Raw genomic sequence first — 16,159 nt, 5'->3', positions numbered from 1 at the left:
CCAAGTTGCGATGGGACAAATGTCCAGCTCATTTGCGGTATTTTTGACAACCACAATGTTATTTCTTTTATTTATTTATTTTTCGTCAAATCGGGTCGTTTGGTTAACGGGCATTTGGGGCTAGGACTATAACCCACATTGCGATTTTTTAAAAATTTAAATAAATAAATAAATACTAAAGTGCATCGAGATTACTACATTTGAAGAAGTATAGAAATAATAATTGTTTTCGTGGTTTGAGCCATTAGATTACTATTTTGTTGGTTATAAACAAAGCGCAATTTATTCACTACACACTCTTGTATAATAATTGTGGATTCATCAATAGGTCAAACATACTCTAAAGAATTGAGTAAATGACTAAAATGTTACAAAAGTTATGATAGTCGACAAAAATATAAACTTTTTAAAAAGGTAACAAAAATGGAAAAAGCGAGTTTGGAAAACACACGTGGCGTCAGAAACGTATTTTCCAAACTCAAATTCGAATGACTTTAATTTTTTTCAAAATACGAAGTCATACGTAAGTCTAAAATGCATATGATCTTTTAAAAAAAAATGTAGCGTTGCTTTCTCCGGTGAAAGAGAAGGCAACCAAAATGGGCCGCGTTCTTGTTGAAAAACGTGACCACAGTGGTCGCCTTCTCCGACGAGAGGCGACCAAGATGTGGCTGCCTTCTGCTCCGGTGAAGCCGTCGGCTACCGGAATCTGAATGATCTACAAGTAACTTGCTAATTGCTATTGTAGGTCATTAATCAATTTTAGGGTTCATTGCATTAAAATAGTTAGTTTAAGTGTTTAATTGTACTTTTTGAAATTTAGGGAGATAGTTGTATTTTCGTGTAAAATTTAAGAGCTTATTTAACCATTTTCTCAATAATGTAATAATAAATAAATATGTTATATTGAGCATATATTATCTTGTAATATAGTTTATAGTAAAGTTATATAAAAGTTTGAAAATAATAACGATGATTCTAATTAAAATTATGCGTATTTTTGCATTTGAAAATTCAGAAAACATGAAGAGGTTGTTCATCGCTGCCCATGTCAGGAAGCTCTTCAAATACATACTGAAAAGTGCAAAGGTTGTTAGTTAATTAGTTACCACTTATAGGAATTTCCCGGGAATCATGAAGGGAAGGTAAAAAGAAATACCCATTCACAGACATTGTCATCTCCTCTATCATGCAATAGTTCTTACCCAATCAAAAAGGCAACAATTAATGCAACTTGTATTCATAAATTCTATTGACAATAGCATTTTAGTTCAAAATTCAAATTATCATGTTTCAAAAGAATTTCGCATATTCTATTCAATTAAAAGAATACTATTTTTAAAACTTGACAAGAATGAACTATAATATCATTATCATAAATCACACATCATGAAACCAAACAATGACACATGATATTTCTTTTGTAATATAATACTTTAATTTCTAAATATATATTATGAACCAAAATACATGTCTTATCTAATGGCGTGTTTGGTAAGGTTATTATATTCTCAATGATAGTTGAGAATATTGTGCGAACTAAATATTCTTAAAAGTTGTAAAAAATACTAATGATCATTTGGTGTATATACTTCTCCAATGTGCTCTTCATTAATTAGATGGATGGTAATGTGGTCTTGACGGTGCTCAAAATTTGTCTCATAGCATATTTATGAGTTGACATCGTTTTAGTTTAAACCCTTATAAGTAACGTTGGCAAGTATTTGTTACTTATAAGAAAAAAAATGAAATACTCAAGGAAAAATGTACCCCGTAATACTTTTAAATCAAAATATAAAAGTATTACATTTTTCCATATAAGTAATAAATATTTTATTAATTATTAGTATTACATTTTTTAGTATAAGTATTTCATTTGACTTTGACCCGTCATGTTCTACGGATTTTATCTTGTGAGACCGTCTTTCCTGATAAATTTTTAAACTCATGAACGTTAAACTGAAAACATAATTTGAATGAGTACTGTAATTGCTATAGTAAAATTTTAATTCAAAAAAAAAAAGGAAAAACAAAAAGTCATGTAAACTCTTTAAAAAAAATTGTATGAGTACTACTGAAGCTCAAACCTATCATTTCTATATGGGGTGCAACTGGGTGTCACTAGATCACAAGATCCGTAAATTTTATTTGATTTGCTGTAGAGTTCACAAACATTAATCAAATGTGTATTTTGAGTAAAGTCTATTTATAAGCGAAATTTTAAATTTTGTGATTATCAAAATTAATTATCCGATAAACTCGACTTATGTTAATCCTTCGGGGTTAACTTTAGAAACGGGTACTACTGGTGATAGGCAAAGGCCAAAACGCTGCGACAGTAGACAATAGATTATGGCCATGGGGTGGGCGTAGGTGGCCGAGAGATGCATACATTCATATTCATGTCGGTGGAGATTTGGAAGATCGAAAGCACTTGTATAACTAGTGCGAACGCACTATAGCAGCCTAATAAAAGCAAAGGGGGATCCATCATCTACTTGCAGATTCTACGCACAAATCATCTTTCTCTTTGTCTGTATATGCTGCATATACACAGGTGAGACCTCATTTCTACAATTCTACTTGATTCTTATTTGCATCTTTGTTGATTAGCATGATCCTTGTGCTTTTTTAGTGATGAATTTTGGAATCAATCATCAGGTCAATCGAATATGTGCTTGGTCTTTCTATTTTGAGCCAATCCTAATTTGACTATGCGTGTGTATCTATTTCCGTGTGTGTATGTTGCATTTTAGCTGGAGCTTTGATTTTGACTTGGGTTGACTTCAGTTTGAGCTTTGAAGATAGCCAGAAAGGAAGCCTTGAGAATCGAAATGCGTTGGTGGGTTGACCTGGATACAAATGGCTTCTGCTAAAAGGTAGTCTCACTTTTTTGTCTTGGATTGAGTGGTTAACTTTCTCTATCTGATACACCTTTTGAACTTATCACATTTAAACTGCATATATTTTTGAGTTCTGTGGTATCTACTCCGTATCTATTAATGGGCTGCAATAGTATAAAAGTTGAGAAATATTTGGCATGATTAGCTGATTGGGAATGTAATTTTACATGATGCATGGATCTACTCTCGGGTTAATAAAATAATGTGATTGCATTCATAGTTGGGTATTTAATTTGTACAGCCAAATGGAACTCTTTTGAATTGAAAGTTGGGATACTGTGGGGCTTGACGTGACGGTTGTGTTTGCATGCTGCAAATACGGAGGGGTTTGCAATGGGCTGTGAATCTTCCAAATGTTTGTCATGTTGTTTTTCAGAAGAGAATGGACCGGTTCATGAAGTTCAAAATCCTGGTATGCAGAAACTTTTTTCTGTGCCCATCTTTTCTTTGAAATAATAATTGATTCCCAATTTCCATTAGAATTTCTTTTTGATTGCTTGGCAGATGAAGAAGAAATAAATGAGGATAGTGACTTGCCTGCATTTTGTGAATTCACTTTTGAACAATTGAGAATAGCTACTTCCGGATTTGCAGTGGAGAATATAGTTTCAGAACATGGTGAGAAAGCTCCAAATGTGGTTTACAAAGGGAAGTTTGAGAATCAGAGCCAAATAGCTGTCAAACGCTTTAACAGATCTGCTTGGCCTGATTCCCGACAGTTTCTGGTAAGCAGATATTAAGGGTGTATGTAAAGCATGGGTGCCATTTTCTCAATGTTACAGAAGATACTTATGATATTAATCAAATAATCTCTACCTATTTGTTTATTAGTTTTCTTATTTGAGTTCAGATGATAATATCTGAAGATTGTATTGACTTCAATTGCCTGGTGTGGCAGGCATATCTACTTTCAAATGATCATTATAATTAGGCTTTTAAACTGAAAACTGTTTAACTGAAAGGCAAATGTAAGAAGAGTCACAAAGTTACTTTATGTCTGCTAGGAAATAATGAGTTGAGAGGTCTGGTTGGCTGGGAAGGTGGAAACAAGTAGATTAAACGAGAGGAACATATGTGCTATAACAATAGATTGCTTGATTATAATGGTTACAAGAGCTTATGTATTTATAGACAATGAACGTCTCATCATTTATCAGTGATGTCTTAACCATGGAACTCAGCTCCTCAAATAACAGACTCTTGAATTCCAACATGAGTAATGTATTAGAATCTTCATAGTATTTAGTTTTTGAATAATGTTATAGAGTTCTATGGCCCTATAGGGTTGCAATGATTTCAGCTTTACAAACACACAAAATTTTCTTTTAGTTGCCGGAAATTTTTACTTTGTGTGAGCTACAATTTGAACCTTTTCTTTTCCTCCCAAATTAAAACTTCAGGAAGAAGCAAGGGCAGTTGGTCAACTCCGGAACGATAAATTAGCAAATCTTCTTGGCTGTTGCTGTGAGGGCGATGAGAGGTTACTAGTTGCAGAATTTATGCCCAATGAAACATTGGCAAAACATTTATTTCACTGTAAGACAATTGTATATATAAGCTTTCTTTCATTTATCCTGATTGGCAAAATTTCATTTTTATAGAAAGAGGATTGTAATATGTATACTAGTATTAGTATATTATCACTCAGCTTCATTATATATCATATTATCATTCAGGGGAGACACAACCAATGAAGTGGGCAATGCGGTTAAGAGTTGCATTATACCTTGCACAGGCTCTAGAATATTGCACAAGCAAAGGACGTGCACTTTATCATGATCTTAATGCTTATAGAATAGTCTTCGACAATGTATGTATGAAGGAGTTTTTTTAATCATTTAAAAAAAAAAATTCCTACTCAGCTTTATGTTTGCTTGCGTATACTTGTAGTCATTGACCATAGATATTCCCCCTACTTCATAGGACTGTAATCCCAGGCTCTCTTGTTTTGGTTTGATGAAGAACAGTAGGGATGGAAAAAGTTACAGCACAAACTTGGCATTCACTCCACCTGAATATTTACGGACAGGTAATAACTCTTTCAGATGTGATTGTCTGTGATTTTTGTTGAGCATATTATCATTCGTAAATTGCTGCATCTAGAAAAAAATGAAATGCGCATTTGTGACTCCCCTAACTTGATATTGCCCTTTGCACTCAAATTTATTGTAATATGATCTCAAGTAATAAGGCTTGTGCTCTTGGTGCCATGGCAATATATTTACTACCTTAAGCATGTTATTTTTCATTGTGCACGTATATGCCTTCTTTTTCTTCCCTTTTTATTTTATTTTTTATTTTTATTTTATTTTAATTATAAATATAACAGCATTATAAGCACATATGTATTTTCTTTGGAACTTTTGTAGGAAGAATCACTCCTGAGAGTGTCATGTATAGCTTTGGAACACTTTTGCTTGACCTTCTTAGTGGAAAACACATTCCTCCAAGCCATGTAAGTCTTATTCCTGTTAATTTGTTTGTTTTTTGTTGACTTACGTGTATATATATATTCCTATTCCTGAAATTGTTGGGTAAAGTCTTAAAGATGCAGCGTTATATATTCTGGCTAATATGTCATATTTCCCATGCATTCTCTAACTAATATTGTTATAAATAATTTTCAGGCCCTTGATCTGATTAGGGACCGGAATCTTCAGATGCTAACTGATTCTTGTCTAGAAGGTCAATTTTCTAATGATGATGGAACTGAGTTGGTCAGAATAGCCTCTAGATGTTTGCAATCTGAGCCCCGTGAGCGACCAAATCCAAAGTCATTAGTTGCAGCATTAATTCCTCTTCAGAGGGAAACTGAGGTTTGTTCTTTTGCTCTGGCCTCAGGAGTTTCAACTGTTACTGTATTCTTGATTTCATTTTTTAGTCTTGGAAAATGCCGGGCAACAATTCCTTCATTCCTTGGATCCTCTTGTTGGCAAACATGTTAATGGAAGGGTCATTTTCAACATAAGCTGTCAAGGGATTGGGAACAGGCTTCTAAATTTCAACAAACTTCTCAAATTTAAAGGATTTATAGATTTTATTTTTTAGAAGTTAAGAGATGCCAGTAAAGTCTTCTGGTTTCTAACAGTTGCATGAGACTTTATTTTAATAATTCTGTGATCTAGTTTACCAATTTGTATAGGTCTTTTGTTATATTGATCAGCACCTAAAACACACAAAGACGTGTGTGTATGTGTGTTGTGGATTATCTACTAAACTTTGATATGGGCATGATAGAGTTTTGGTTATTGCTTTGCAGGTTCCATCTCATGCATTAATGGGCATACCAGGTGAGAGTGAACCTGTGTCCCTATCTCCACTTGGTGAAGCTTGCTTGAGAAAGGACTTCACTGCTATACATGAAGTCTTAGAAAAACTTGGGTACAAAGATGATGAAGGAGCAGCAACTGAGGTTTGTCTATTTATAGCTATTTTTTTGCACCTGTTTTTTCTGTTGCTAACATATTGTCTTGCTTATAATCTTATGCAGCCTAATGCATACTTGGTAGCTAACCACATCAGTTTCCTGTTTAACTTGAATTATTGTTGCTTGCAGCTTTCATTTCAAATGTGGACCAATCAGATGCAGGAAACATTGAATTCCAAGAAAAAGGGGGATACTGCTTTTCGGCACAAAGATTTCAGGGCTGCAATTCAATGCTACACACAGGTTAGTGGTTGGGTTACTTAATCTGACAAGGGTAGTAACCTTATCGATGGACCTCTCATGTGAAAAGATAACACGAGATAACTAATTCGTGATTTCATCTCTTTAGATTGTTTTACTACTGCCATAAATCGACTAAACTGGTATTCCTTTAGTGAGGACTGGATACTTCCTTCAAGCTTCTGAAAGCACTCACTTGACTCATTTCTTTCTTGGTTCATAGTTTATCGATGTTGGAACCGTGGTCTCTCCAACTGTGTATGCTCGGCGTTGTCTATCTTATCTCTCGAGTGATATGCCTCAGGAAGCCCTCAATGATGCAGTACAAGCTCAAGTGATATCTCCTGTTTGGCATATTGCATCATATTTACAGGCTGCTGCACTTTTTGCCTTGGGCAGGGAAAATGAGGCGCAAACTGCCCTCAAAGAAGGCACTGCACTTGAGGAAGAGAGGAATACAACTTCCTAAAATCATGAGTGAATTCAACATAAAATTATCTTTTAAGCCAGTCACAATCTTCTTTGTTTTCAGCTGAAATTGCAGACCCTTCAACTTCTAAATGTAAAGGCTAATTGGGTACAGCCACGACGTGGAACCTGCATGTGTGAATTCAGTCTGGTTTCGTATAAAACATTCTTAGGACACAATTGAATGATAGATCTTAGTCAGCTCAGGGATGATGGTAAGATGATTCCACTCGCTATTCATAAGTGTGGCCCCGGTTCCAGTTCGTCATCCGTTTCCATTTTCCAATCACAAAAATCAGAAAAGGGTTCAATGTGATGCAGGGCAATAACATGATAATAAAGGTTTCAAGGCCAACAAGTGAAGTTGGAGAGGTTAGACATGCTGTAATTTATGTACAGTGCTATACATGGTGTTCTGAGCAGAGATTGACAAGCTTTCATTTCTATCTCTTTTGCAACTTCGAATTGGTTTCTGCAATTGTATATTATTTCTTGCTTAAGCTATTGCATTGTGGGATTGATTTATAAACTATTGCTTTAACCTTGTGGGGAGTTCCTGAAAACATTTTATATTTGAATAGTGGTTTTGCTCTTTTTCTTTCTATGTATTTATTTTTATTTTAAAACTTTGGGTTAATGAATAATGATGGTTGTTAGTTTTTTGTTTTTTGAAAACCAAAGCAATCATCATTCAATGAATAATGATGGTTGTTAGTTAGGAGTCTTGGAATGCAATTACCTTAAACTTCTCAGACAAATGTATTAATACAAACTAATCATCAATAGTTATACCATGGACTCGGTCCACCTTGCAACTGAATATCCACAATTCAAATCGTGAACATTCAGTAGATAAATTGTGAACAATCAGTATGTAAATTGTGTATTTTGAACCCGAGTCCATAGAATAATTTGCCGCCAATCATGGGTTTGATGGCCCCTGATAAGTTTGGCTTCTCCTTGTCTATAATTTGCCATTCAGGAACCAACTAAGCTACCTATTTTCCTACTTTATGAAACAAGTGTTCTCTAAATCCTCCTATGAATTCTACATTCTCATACTGGAACTACAAAGGGTTACATCAAGGATCCTGGAGTGTTTGGTGAGACTTTTGGTTGATCCAAACTACCCCATTCATTAGCTTTCCATGCTTCTGGGACATATAAATACCAAATGAATACCCAGCAGCAACTAAGCACTGAAATCGAAAGAGAAATAAGCAAACATGCATTCCTTCCCCCAGCATTTCAAGATGGCAAGTTCTCAGACACACACAGTATCGTTACTTATCTTTAGGTCTTTGCCATAAGCAGCAATAAGTAGAGCCTCAGCTCGACCTGGAAGGTTCAGAATTGGAGTTAGTATATGCTACAGAGCAAGAAATAAACACCATCCCCCAGCTGAACAAGTTCATTTCTCGGGATTAATCACTTAAAATGTTATCATGAAAACGAAAGAAGATACTAGTAACCCATGAATCCAGTATCCATGAAGAAAGTGGGTGTCAAAAAATTTCAAATTTCGTAGGGTATGGGTTCAATGTTCTCCAATTATAGATATTGATTGGAAGTCTGCTCTTATGATGATTAAATATTGAACAAAATAAGAAGAAAACACGAATATTAGCAATGAACTCTACAGCTCATCCTAAAACAAGATAGCATAGCAAAATGAAGAAAAAGTCAGTGCACGAACCGTGATCTTTCTTCCTTTTTAACTGTGAACTCATGGATGGAAACAATCTCGATGCAACCTCCCTACTATCGTCCTGGCAATACATTTTATGGATCACACAGTATGTAGCAGTTGCAAGCAGAATTTAGTGAACATATAAACAAACCAGAACTCAAATGAGTAGTTAAAATGAAGACCTCAAAGCTGGCTAACACTATATTAGAAAGATCAATCACACCTTATTTGAGCGACTTCCTGCTAGTTTAAACTTGTTTTTCCACGACAATGATGGTACAGGAACAACAGAAAATCCCAAAGTGACTAAGATTCCTATCCATAATCCATACCCAAATCCTCCACTCCACCAGCCCTTCATATGCAGGAAAAATAAATTAAAATAAGTATAATGGAACGAGATGGAGTAAGAAGAAAGAAATTTGAGGCTTGAGTAGAAGAGATTTTATCATTAGCATTAAGCAAATCACAAATGAGAAAATTGGCAATTATTAATTATTCTCCTTAGAAGTTTTGCAGGAAAGATTGGTGTTCAAATTATCGTCATTTCATGCGAATAATTCCCTCTGAGAGTGCACATTGATTATATCTCCACTAGTTGGGCTTGTATAAGTGGCCATTTCAGATGAGAATGCTAACCTGTTTACCATCTTGTGGGAATGGAATTGATTGCTCAACATATGCGGTTGTTCCTGAAAGCAAAAAGGAAAAATGAAAGAGAGGAAATAAAGGAAAAAGAGGTAGAAAATAACATGAAAGGATAAGAAAGTGAAATCAAGTTAAGACATTGATAAATCTCAAAAGATCTATCAAAGCAGAGTTTCTGAACAAAATGATAGATCCAAAGTTATCCAGAAAAGCACTGTTGCTAATAGAGATTGGATCTCTAGACAAATCATAGAGCAAACTGATTTCATTTCCACTTCCTAGAGACAATACAATGCTCTGAGAAATTTCTATCACAAATGATTACTGCATTTCTTTCTATTCGCATATATAAACAGACATCAAATAATATTGCCTTCTTGTTGTTAGAAAAGCCCCCAAAATTACAATGACACAATTTGTCGGTTCATTCATATAACAAGAGTCTCTTTATCCCAAAGAACCTTATTCATAAATTTTTGGCTTATTGTTTTTTATTCCTTTACTTTTCCTCAAGATTTGTGTCCTCAGGAAGAGGGGAGAGAGATGGGGAAGTAGAAGAGTCGGAAAATTTAAAAGTTAGCAACTTCTTACTGTTTCAGTCAACTGTGGCAGATAATAATCAGAAGAGCATTTTCATTTTAAGTTCTACATTATATCAAATAAAGGAAAGAAATAAACTGCTATCAGAATTTATTGCTGTAGATTACCAACGGGAACTTCAAAACTTTGAAGCAACTGAACGATGGATTTTGCATCTAAACGCCTCCGTACTCGGTTCCCAACCATTACTTTCAAGTGAGGAGAATCAAAGACCTGTAACGGGACCAACGGATAAGAAAGCTATATACAGTGAATAGTTATTATAATGTTGATAGAACACAAATACTGCTATAAAGCTTAAATGGAGAAAATACATGAAAGCATGTTCAAGAGAACAGTTATCCCTTATTACAGTCATTAATAATACAATGAACTACAACTGTTTCAGAGGTGACTATTTGACCATTTGATCAACATTTTTTAGACAATTTCAAGTTTATCACTAACAGGTATATTCCCAGCTAGGTCCACAAAGGTGCAACCAGCTGGAAATATACTTCCAAAAACCAAACTATATGAAAACTTATCCTGCAATATACAATAAATTATCAGACAGATACTTCAAAGCCACCAAAAAATATCCACGAAATTTCCAGCAATCAAGCTCCTATAATAGAAACTAAAATGCCCAATAACTAGAACACGAAGGCTGTTTCCTTTTCATTTCTACTGTTCCCAGTCTACCTGATTCTTCTCCTATGATATTATCTAGCAAGAACATCTGTGCAGTTTTCATAGAAAATCTATGCAGCAAGACTGTTCCTTTTTATTTTTGGTCATTCTAATATGGGAATCACTTTCAAATGAAGCTGAAATTGCAGATTTTTAAATGCAAGAAAAGCTCAAAATACCTAAATAAATTTTGAAACTTGTATACAAACATCAGCTCCACAAACATAGTAGGCATGTTGAGCATATAATATATAAACATAAATGTTGCAATCCAACTATAAGCTTAGGCTTTTAGTTGAGATGGAGCAAATTCTTCAATTTGGCAAACACAATACCAAATTGTGAAATTCAGCAATCATTTGCAAGGAAGGGCACAATGGACAGCAAAAGCTACAAATGACTAGTGGAGTTAATTCAAAAAAAAAATCCCATTAAAGCTTAAGAAGATTACTTGAGCAGACTGGTCTGGTTTTAGTAGGGCCAAGGCTCCAGAAACATCCGGGTCGACTCCAATTACCCACTCAGGCGACGGCTTCTCGTGAGGAAAAGGGCAAGAGATAGCATTCAGCCAGTTCTCCTTCAGCTCAGCTTTCTGAATTTCCTTGCCGCCCCTCCCCCTACCTCGTCCGCCGTTTTTTCCAAGATCCTGAGGCTCAAATGTCACGGCTGGCCGCTCTAGAGCTGGAGGCACGGCAACAACTGTGGATGTAGAGGCCGAGAAGACTCTGAACGCAGCAACGGCTGAAGAGGAGGCGGTGAAGCGGTGCGGTTGGAGGACGGTTGGGGAAATGAACGAAGGTTTCACTGCGAGTTTCGATGGAAATAAGGATTCCATCAAAAGAAAACAGGCGGATTTGGGAAGAAAAGCCCCCAGATTTTGAAATGCAGTGTGTGATGCGTCCTGGAGAGGATTTTGGAGCCGCTGCGGTGGCCGGACACGGCGGCGGAGTTCGAGGTTTAGGCGAGCACTTGCAGTATCCCCACCGTGATGCACCGGATCAACTTCTATGATGCTATGCTAGTGAGGTAGTGAAATGAGCAGTGACAATGCTGCCCATAACACTAATTTGAATGGTTTAATTGTGGCAATTTATGTTTAGGGAATTATATATTCCTAGGGAATGGGACAATCCCATAAAACATTATACCAGAGTGTAATTAAGTCTTAAATTCTAAAAAGTTCAATTAAATACATCAACTTATTATTTTGATGCATTCAGATCCAATAGTCAGTCACCTATTAGTAATAGCCGGTAATTCAACTTCATACGATTAAATTGGTCGTTGGCGACTGTTTTCCGGCCGCCTTCCTCATCAGTCGAAGAAGGCAACTAGAGTCGCATTCTTCTCGGTAGAAGAAGGCGACTTCCCAGAGGAAGAGGGGACCAAACGTCGCCTCTTTCTACAAGAATAAGGCAACTAGGAAGGATGTCTGTGACTTTTTTTTTTTTTCAAAGTTACTGTTCATAAGGCGGTTAACCATCGGTGATGGCGGTCAACGGTGGCATAGTTACCGGTAATCTATTAGTTACTTGCTAAGTGGATCTATTTTATTAATTTTATGAAGTTGAAGTACTTAATTGTACATTTTTAAAGTTTGGGGGTCTAATTACATTTTGAAATAATGTTTAGGAGTGTATTTGACTCTTTACCCTTATATTGATTTACTTTGTGTACAACTTAAAGTATATGTCTAGTTGTATTGGGATCATGGTTGTAGTAGGCGCTAGACGCTAGTCGGGCGATAGACTAGCGCCTAGCACCTAAGCGGTCTAGGCGGCGCCTAGGCGGAACCTAGGCGATTCTAGGCGGCGACCTATAAAAACAAAAAATTAATTCATGTGTGTGGTGTATGTCATATATTATATTATATATATTATATATATATATCTTACTTCTCTTACTTATATAAATAAATAAACTTAAATATATATAAATATAATAATAAAATTAATAAGGCCGACTTGTTCGAGTTAACTCGGCTAACTCTACCGAGTTGGGCAAGTTAACTCGGTCAAATTCGGCTCAGTCGGTAACCAACTCGGCCTAGTCGGCCCAGTTAGGCGCTAGGCGGCATCATAGGCGGCCGGTCACCTAGGCGGACGCCTAGGGAGCAATTCGCCTCAGTCTAGGAGCGCCTAGCGCCTAGGCGGGGATTTTTGCAACAGTGATTGGGATTGTGGGTCTAGTGTAAATTCACAAAATACCAATAGGATTGATTTAAAATTTTGGTATAGTTTAATTGAAGAGTTTGGTTTTGATTTAATTTAAAATTATGTAAGGGTCAAAACAAAATCAAACAAATATTTTGGTTTAGTCTCAATGTCCACCCATAAACAAAGCATGCCATGTGTAATGTAGTTCAACACATCCTTAAAACTTTTTTTGTTTTAGGTTTTTTTTAGTGCGAATTAGTTATTTTTTGGCAGATCATTTTCTATTTTTATTAAGTAATTGTGTGTTATGCTCAACCCTAGTTGGTATGCATGAAATAAAATGTGTAGCCTGCACATTTTAAATGTGGATCATAATATTTTTTATCAAGTGATTATGTGTGATACTTAGGTCCTGGACTGATATATACGAAATATAAAATAAATGTGTCATCCAGCTATCAATTTAAACTGTATTTCTTTTAAAATTTTATTCTGTGATCAACTAAGCAGCTCATGCAGGTAAAATTGTCTTATATCTTTGCAACATGGTACAGTGCCAAAACTGTTGTCCAGTCATATGGGGGAAGTTGAATTTGACTATTTGAGAGTCAAAATCCTTGGTCAATAATAATTCCAAGAAGAAGCACACTAACACGCACAGTCCACATATGACCATTTTAATAGCAACCAAACAACAAAACAAAATAAAAAAATTTTAAAAAATTATTTTAAAAAATAAAATAAAATAAAAGAGGAAGAAGAAGAAGGAGAAGAAAGCATTACATCACGTTTGAAATTGTGCTTTTGTAGATTTGATTTAAAGTTTCTAACAAATTGTATTCACTTAATAAGTATACATACATGTAACAAATACTCATTGTGTCATTTGTTTTTAAGTTATTTATTCAAACAAATTAATAAAAGTTAGCTCGGGAGAATTCCCTGTAGTGAAACCTTACTATTACACCTTATGGCTAGCTTGGTTTGAGTTGGGAACGTCAAGCTAGTTGGTAGGTAATGACCGGGAACAGTCCCTCATGGCGACTTGCCCGGCTACTGAGCGCTTGTACGATATGGAGAGGTAGAATACTCGACAAGTATTCCCTATCAATTATCTTGTCCCAAAAAAATATTAATTTAACACATAGAATAGAACTATGTCCAAATGATTTGGACCCCTAATATCCTGCTTAAGAGAGGAGGTGTTGAACCATCAAACCAACCAGATTGATTAACACCTCTGCTCACTATTCATACTTTTCTATCTAAAGTTTCAATTGGAGAAATAAAAGTGGGAATCAATAAATGGTTGGCATTGCATGCATTCATTTCAATCACACACTTATTATAACTAATCTTTGGACTATCACCCAACTTTATCAATACCGCCCTAACCTACACGGACTCTTTTACTAATAAACACCCATAGTCTAATCACCATCGTCATCCCCACTATGAAAACTATATTGATGGACGAAGTTAGGAGGGGGACAAACACAAGTATTTTTTCTACTTTTATTAGTGTCTTCTACCCCTTTGAACATTATTTTAAAGCCGATAATCTTTGCATGTGATGATGTGACGCAGCCAAAATCCTTAAATTCAGGTCCAGTCTATTGTGATGCAATCATAATACACATGTTCTGTATGTACTTATTTTAAAATATAGTATTTATCTATACGTATATTATTTTAAATGTTTGTGTCATCAGATATATAATTATGTGCATACAAAAATAAATTTAGGTCCACTATATAAATTGCCATTGTCATGCCTGGTATCCCTTCATCCCTTAAGCTTTTCTATCAGAGCTAGAATGGAGTTTCAGTTTCAGTCTCCTTACGTGACGGCGCCGGCGAGTCCAATGGCGGGGTACGGCGGCGTGAGTAGCGCCGCCGCCCAGTTCTACAGCGTTCCAACGAGCCCTACTAGTTCCTGGGCGGCCAATAATGCTTTTTCCGCGGGGGATGATGGGGCTAGTTCGCGATCGTGCTCGAATTTCGACAGTTTTGAGTTCGAAACCAGCCGGAAATTCGGCGGCGCGGCGGAGGACGGTGATCGCGGCGAGCGGCGGCGAGAGCGCGGTGGATCGCTGCCGTCTATGGCGTTTGCCGACCAACTGTTTGATAATGGGCGCGTCATGCCGCTGAAGCCGCCGCCGCGGTTCCGGATTGACGGCGGCGGCGGCGTGAAGAGCTGCAGCTCGCCGAAATCGCCGGGGTCGATGTTCAGAGTCCCGTTTTCTCGCCGGAATGTTTGGAACGACGACTATGATCCTTTCATGGCGGCGCTTCAGAAGGTGAAGGAAGAGAACAGAGGGAGAAAAAGTATAAGTATGTACGGCGACGATCATCATCACCGCCGGACAAGATCTTTCTCGCCGTTCAGAAGAATCAACGGTGAGGATGAATGGGGCTTCAACAACAAGGAAACCGTCATTGGGCCTATTGAGCCCGCAGAACCCAAAGCAGAGCCCAAACCCAAAGGCTCAACGTATGCAAGATGGGTTTTGAACCAAACCCAAAGCATGGGCCGAAGCCCAAAACAATCAACAACAACCAAGAAGACCCGGCCCAATAAGCCCACTTCAAATGGCGGGAATACTAATTCCGAGGATACCAAAATGCAGAAGATCAAAGGAATCATAGTGAGGTATACATCATTTGGGAATGGGAATAGCGAAGGAAAGGAAGTAAAGAATCCGATTTCGAGTATGTTGTCAAAGTCTAATTACTTCAAGAAATTCAGCTTCAAGTATAGGGGAAATCGACGCGAGAATAGAAATCAAAACCAGGATAAGAATGAAAACCGGAATGGGAATGGAGAGCCGAGGATTGTCCTTGTAAAACTGCAGCCACCAATGTGTTTGGGATATGGAGTCCAGAGTCCTAGGAACATGCAGAGAAGTGAACTATCAACTTAAAACCCTTCTTAATATAATTTTTTTCTCCCCACTTTTGGTCCATTCATTTTGTAACATGATTGCATATAGTAATTGGTTATCATATTTTATACAATAAGTTTATCAATTTTGAATTTCTTATTACTTTGTTGACAAGTTTTCCTATCAAATATTGTCTGAAACCCATTAGGAATAGTTTATTCATATGATATTTGTATGGAAAACTTGTCAAAAAATAGTTAATTTAGATGATATTTAGTCAGAAAACTTGTTAAAAAGAGTAACACTGGTAAGAAATTTAAAGTCAATGAACTAATATTAGAAAAAAAATAATAGTCAAGACGTATAAATAAAAATGTCACAAATATTAAAAAGCTAAAAGTGAAAATTGTCTTTTATTGGAGCGAATCTAGATGCAGTTGCCCCCCCCCCCCCCCCCCCCCCCCCCCCCC

General features: G+C 36.4%; 2 protein-coding genes across 3 annotated transcripts; one reads left to right on the top strand and one right to left on the bottom strand.

Moving 5' to 3' along the window:
• Window positions 1-2,312: 2,312 nt before the first annotated feature.
• Window positions 2,313-7,642, top strand: LOC116024697 (serine/threonine-protein kinase BSK7-like). 2 transcript variants are annotated; one of them, XM_031265667.1, is made up of 12 exons: window positions 2,313-2,557; window positions 2,791-2,879; window positions 3,145-3,315; window positions 3,408-3,628; window positions 4,304-4,439; window positions 4,580-4,713; window positions 4,827-4,932; window positions 5,273-5,358; window positions 5,531-5,719; window positions 6,163-6,315; window positions 6,460-6,573; window positions 6,794-7,642. In XM_031265667.1, the coding sequence occupies exons 3-12, from the start codon at window positions 3,237-3,239 to the stop codon at window positions 7,037-7,039; spliced, it is 1,464 nt and encodes a 487-aa protein (XP_031121527.1). In that variant the 5' UTR covers window positions 2,313-2,557; window positions 2,791-2,879; window positions 3,145-3,236; the 3' UTR covers window positions 7,040-7,642. The 2 variants fall into 2 exon arrangements, with proteins under 2 accessions (XP_031121527.1, XP_031121528.1); XM_031265668.1 differs by having other exon boundaries at window positions 2,757-2,879.
• A 118-nt stretch (window positions 7,643-7,760) lies between these two features.
• On the bottom strand, window positions 7,761-11,713 carry LOC116024699 (Holliday junction resolvase MOC1, chloroplastic-like). The gene is made up of 6 exons (XM_031265670.1): window positions 11,100-11,713; window positions 10,084-10,189; window positions 9,368-9,420; window positions 8,952-9,083; window positions 8,735-8,807; window positions 7,761-8,376 (listed from the first exon to the last, which is right to left on the bottom strand). The coding sequence occupies exons 1-6, from the start codon at window positions 11,481-11,483 to the stop codon at window positions 8,303-8,305; spliced, it is 822 nt and encodes a 273-aa protein (XP_031121530.1). The 5' UTR covers window positions 11,484-11,713; the 3' UTR covers window positions 7,761-8,302.
• Between the last annotated feature and the right edge of the window lie 4,446 nt (window positions 11,714-16,159).

The sequence above is a fragment of the Ipomoea triloba genome, chromosome 7 (assembly GCF_003576645.1).
Source record: "Ipomoea triloba cultivar NCNSP0323 chromosome 7, ASM357664v1".
Classification (NCBI taxonomy): Eukaryota; Viridiplantae; Streptophyta; class Magnoliopsida; order Solanales; family Convolvulaceae; genus Ipomoea; species Ipomoea triloba.
Note: the sequence above shows the minus strand (reverse complement) of the source record. Positions and strands in the feature narration are given on the sequence as shown.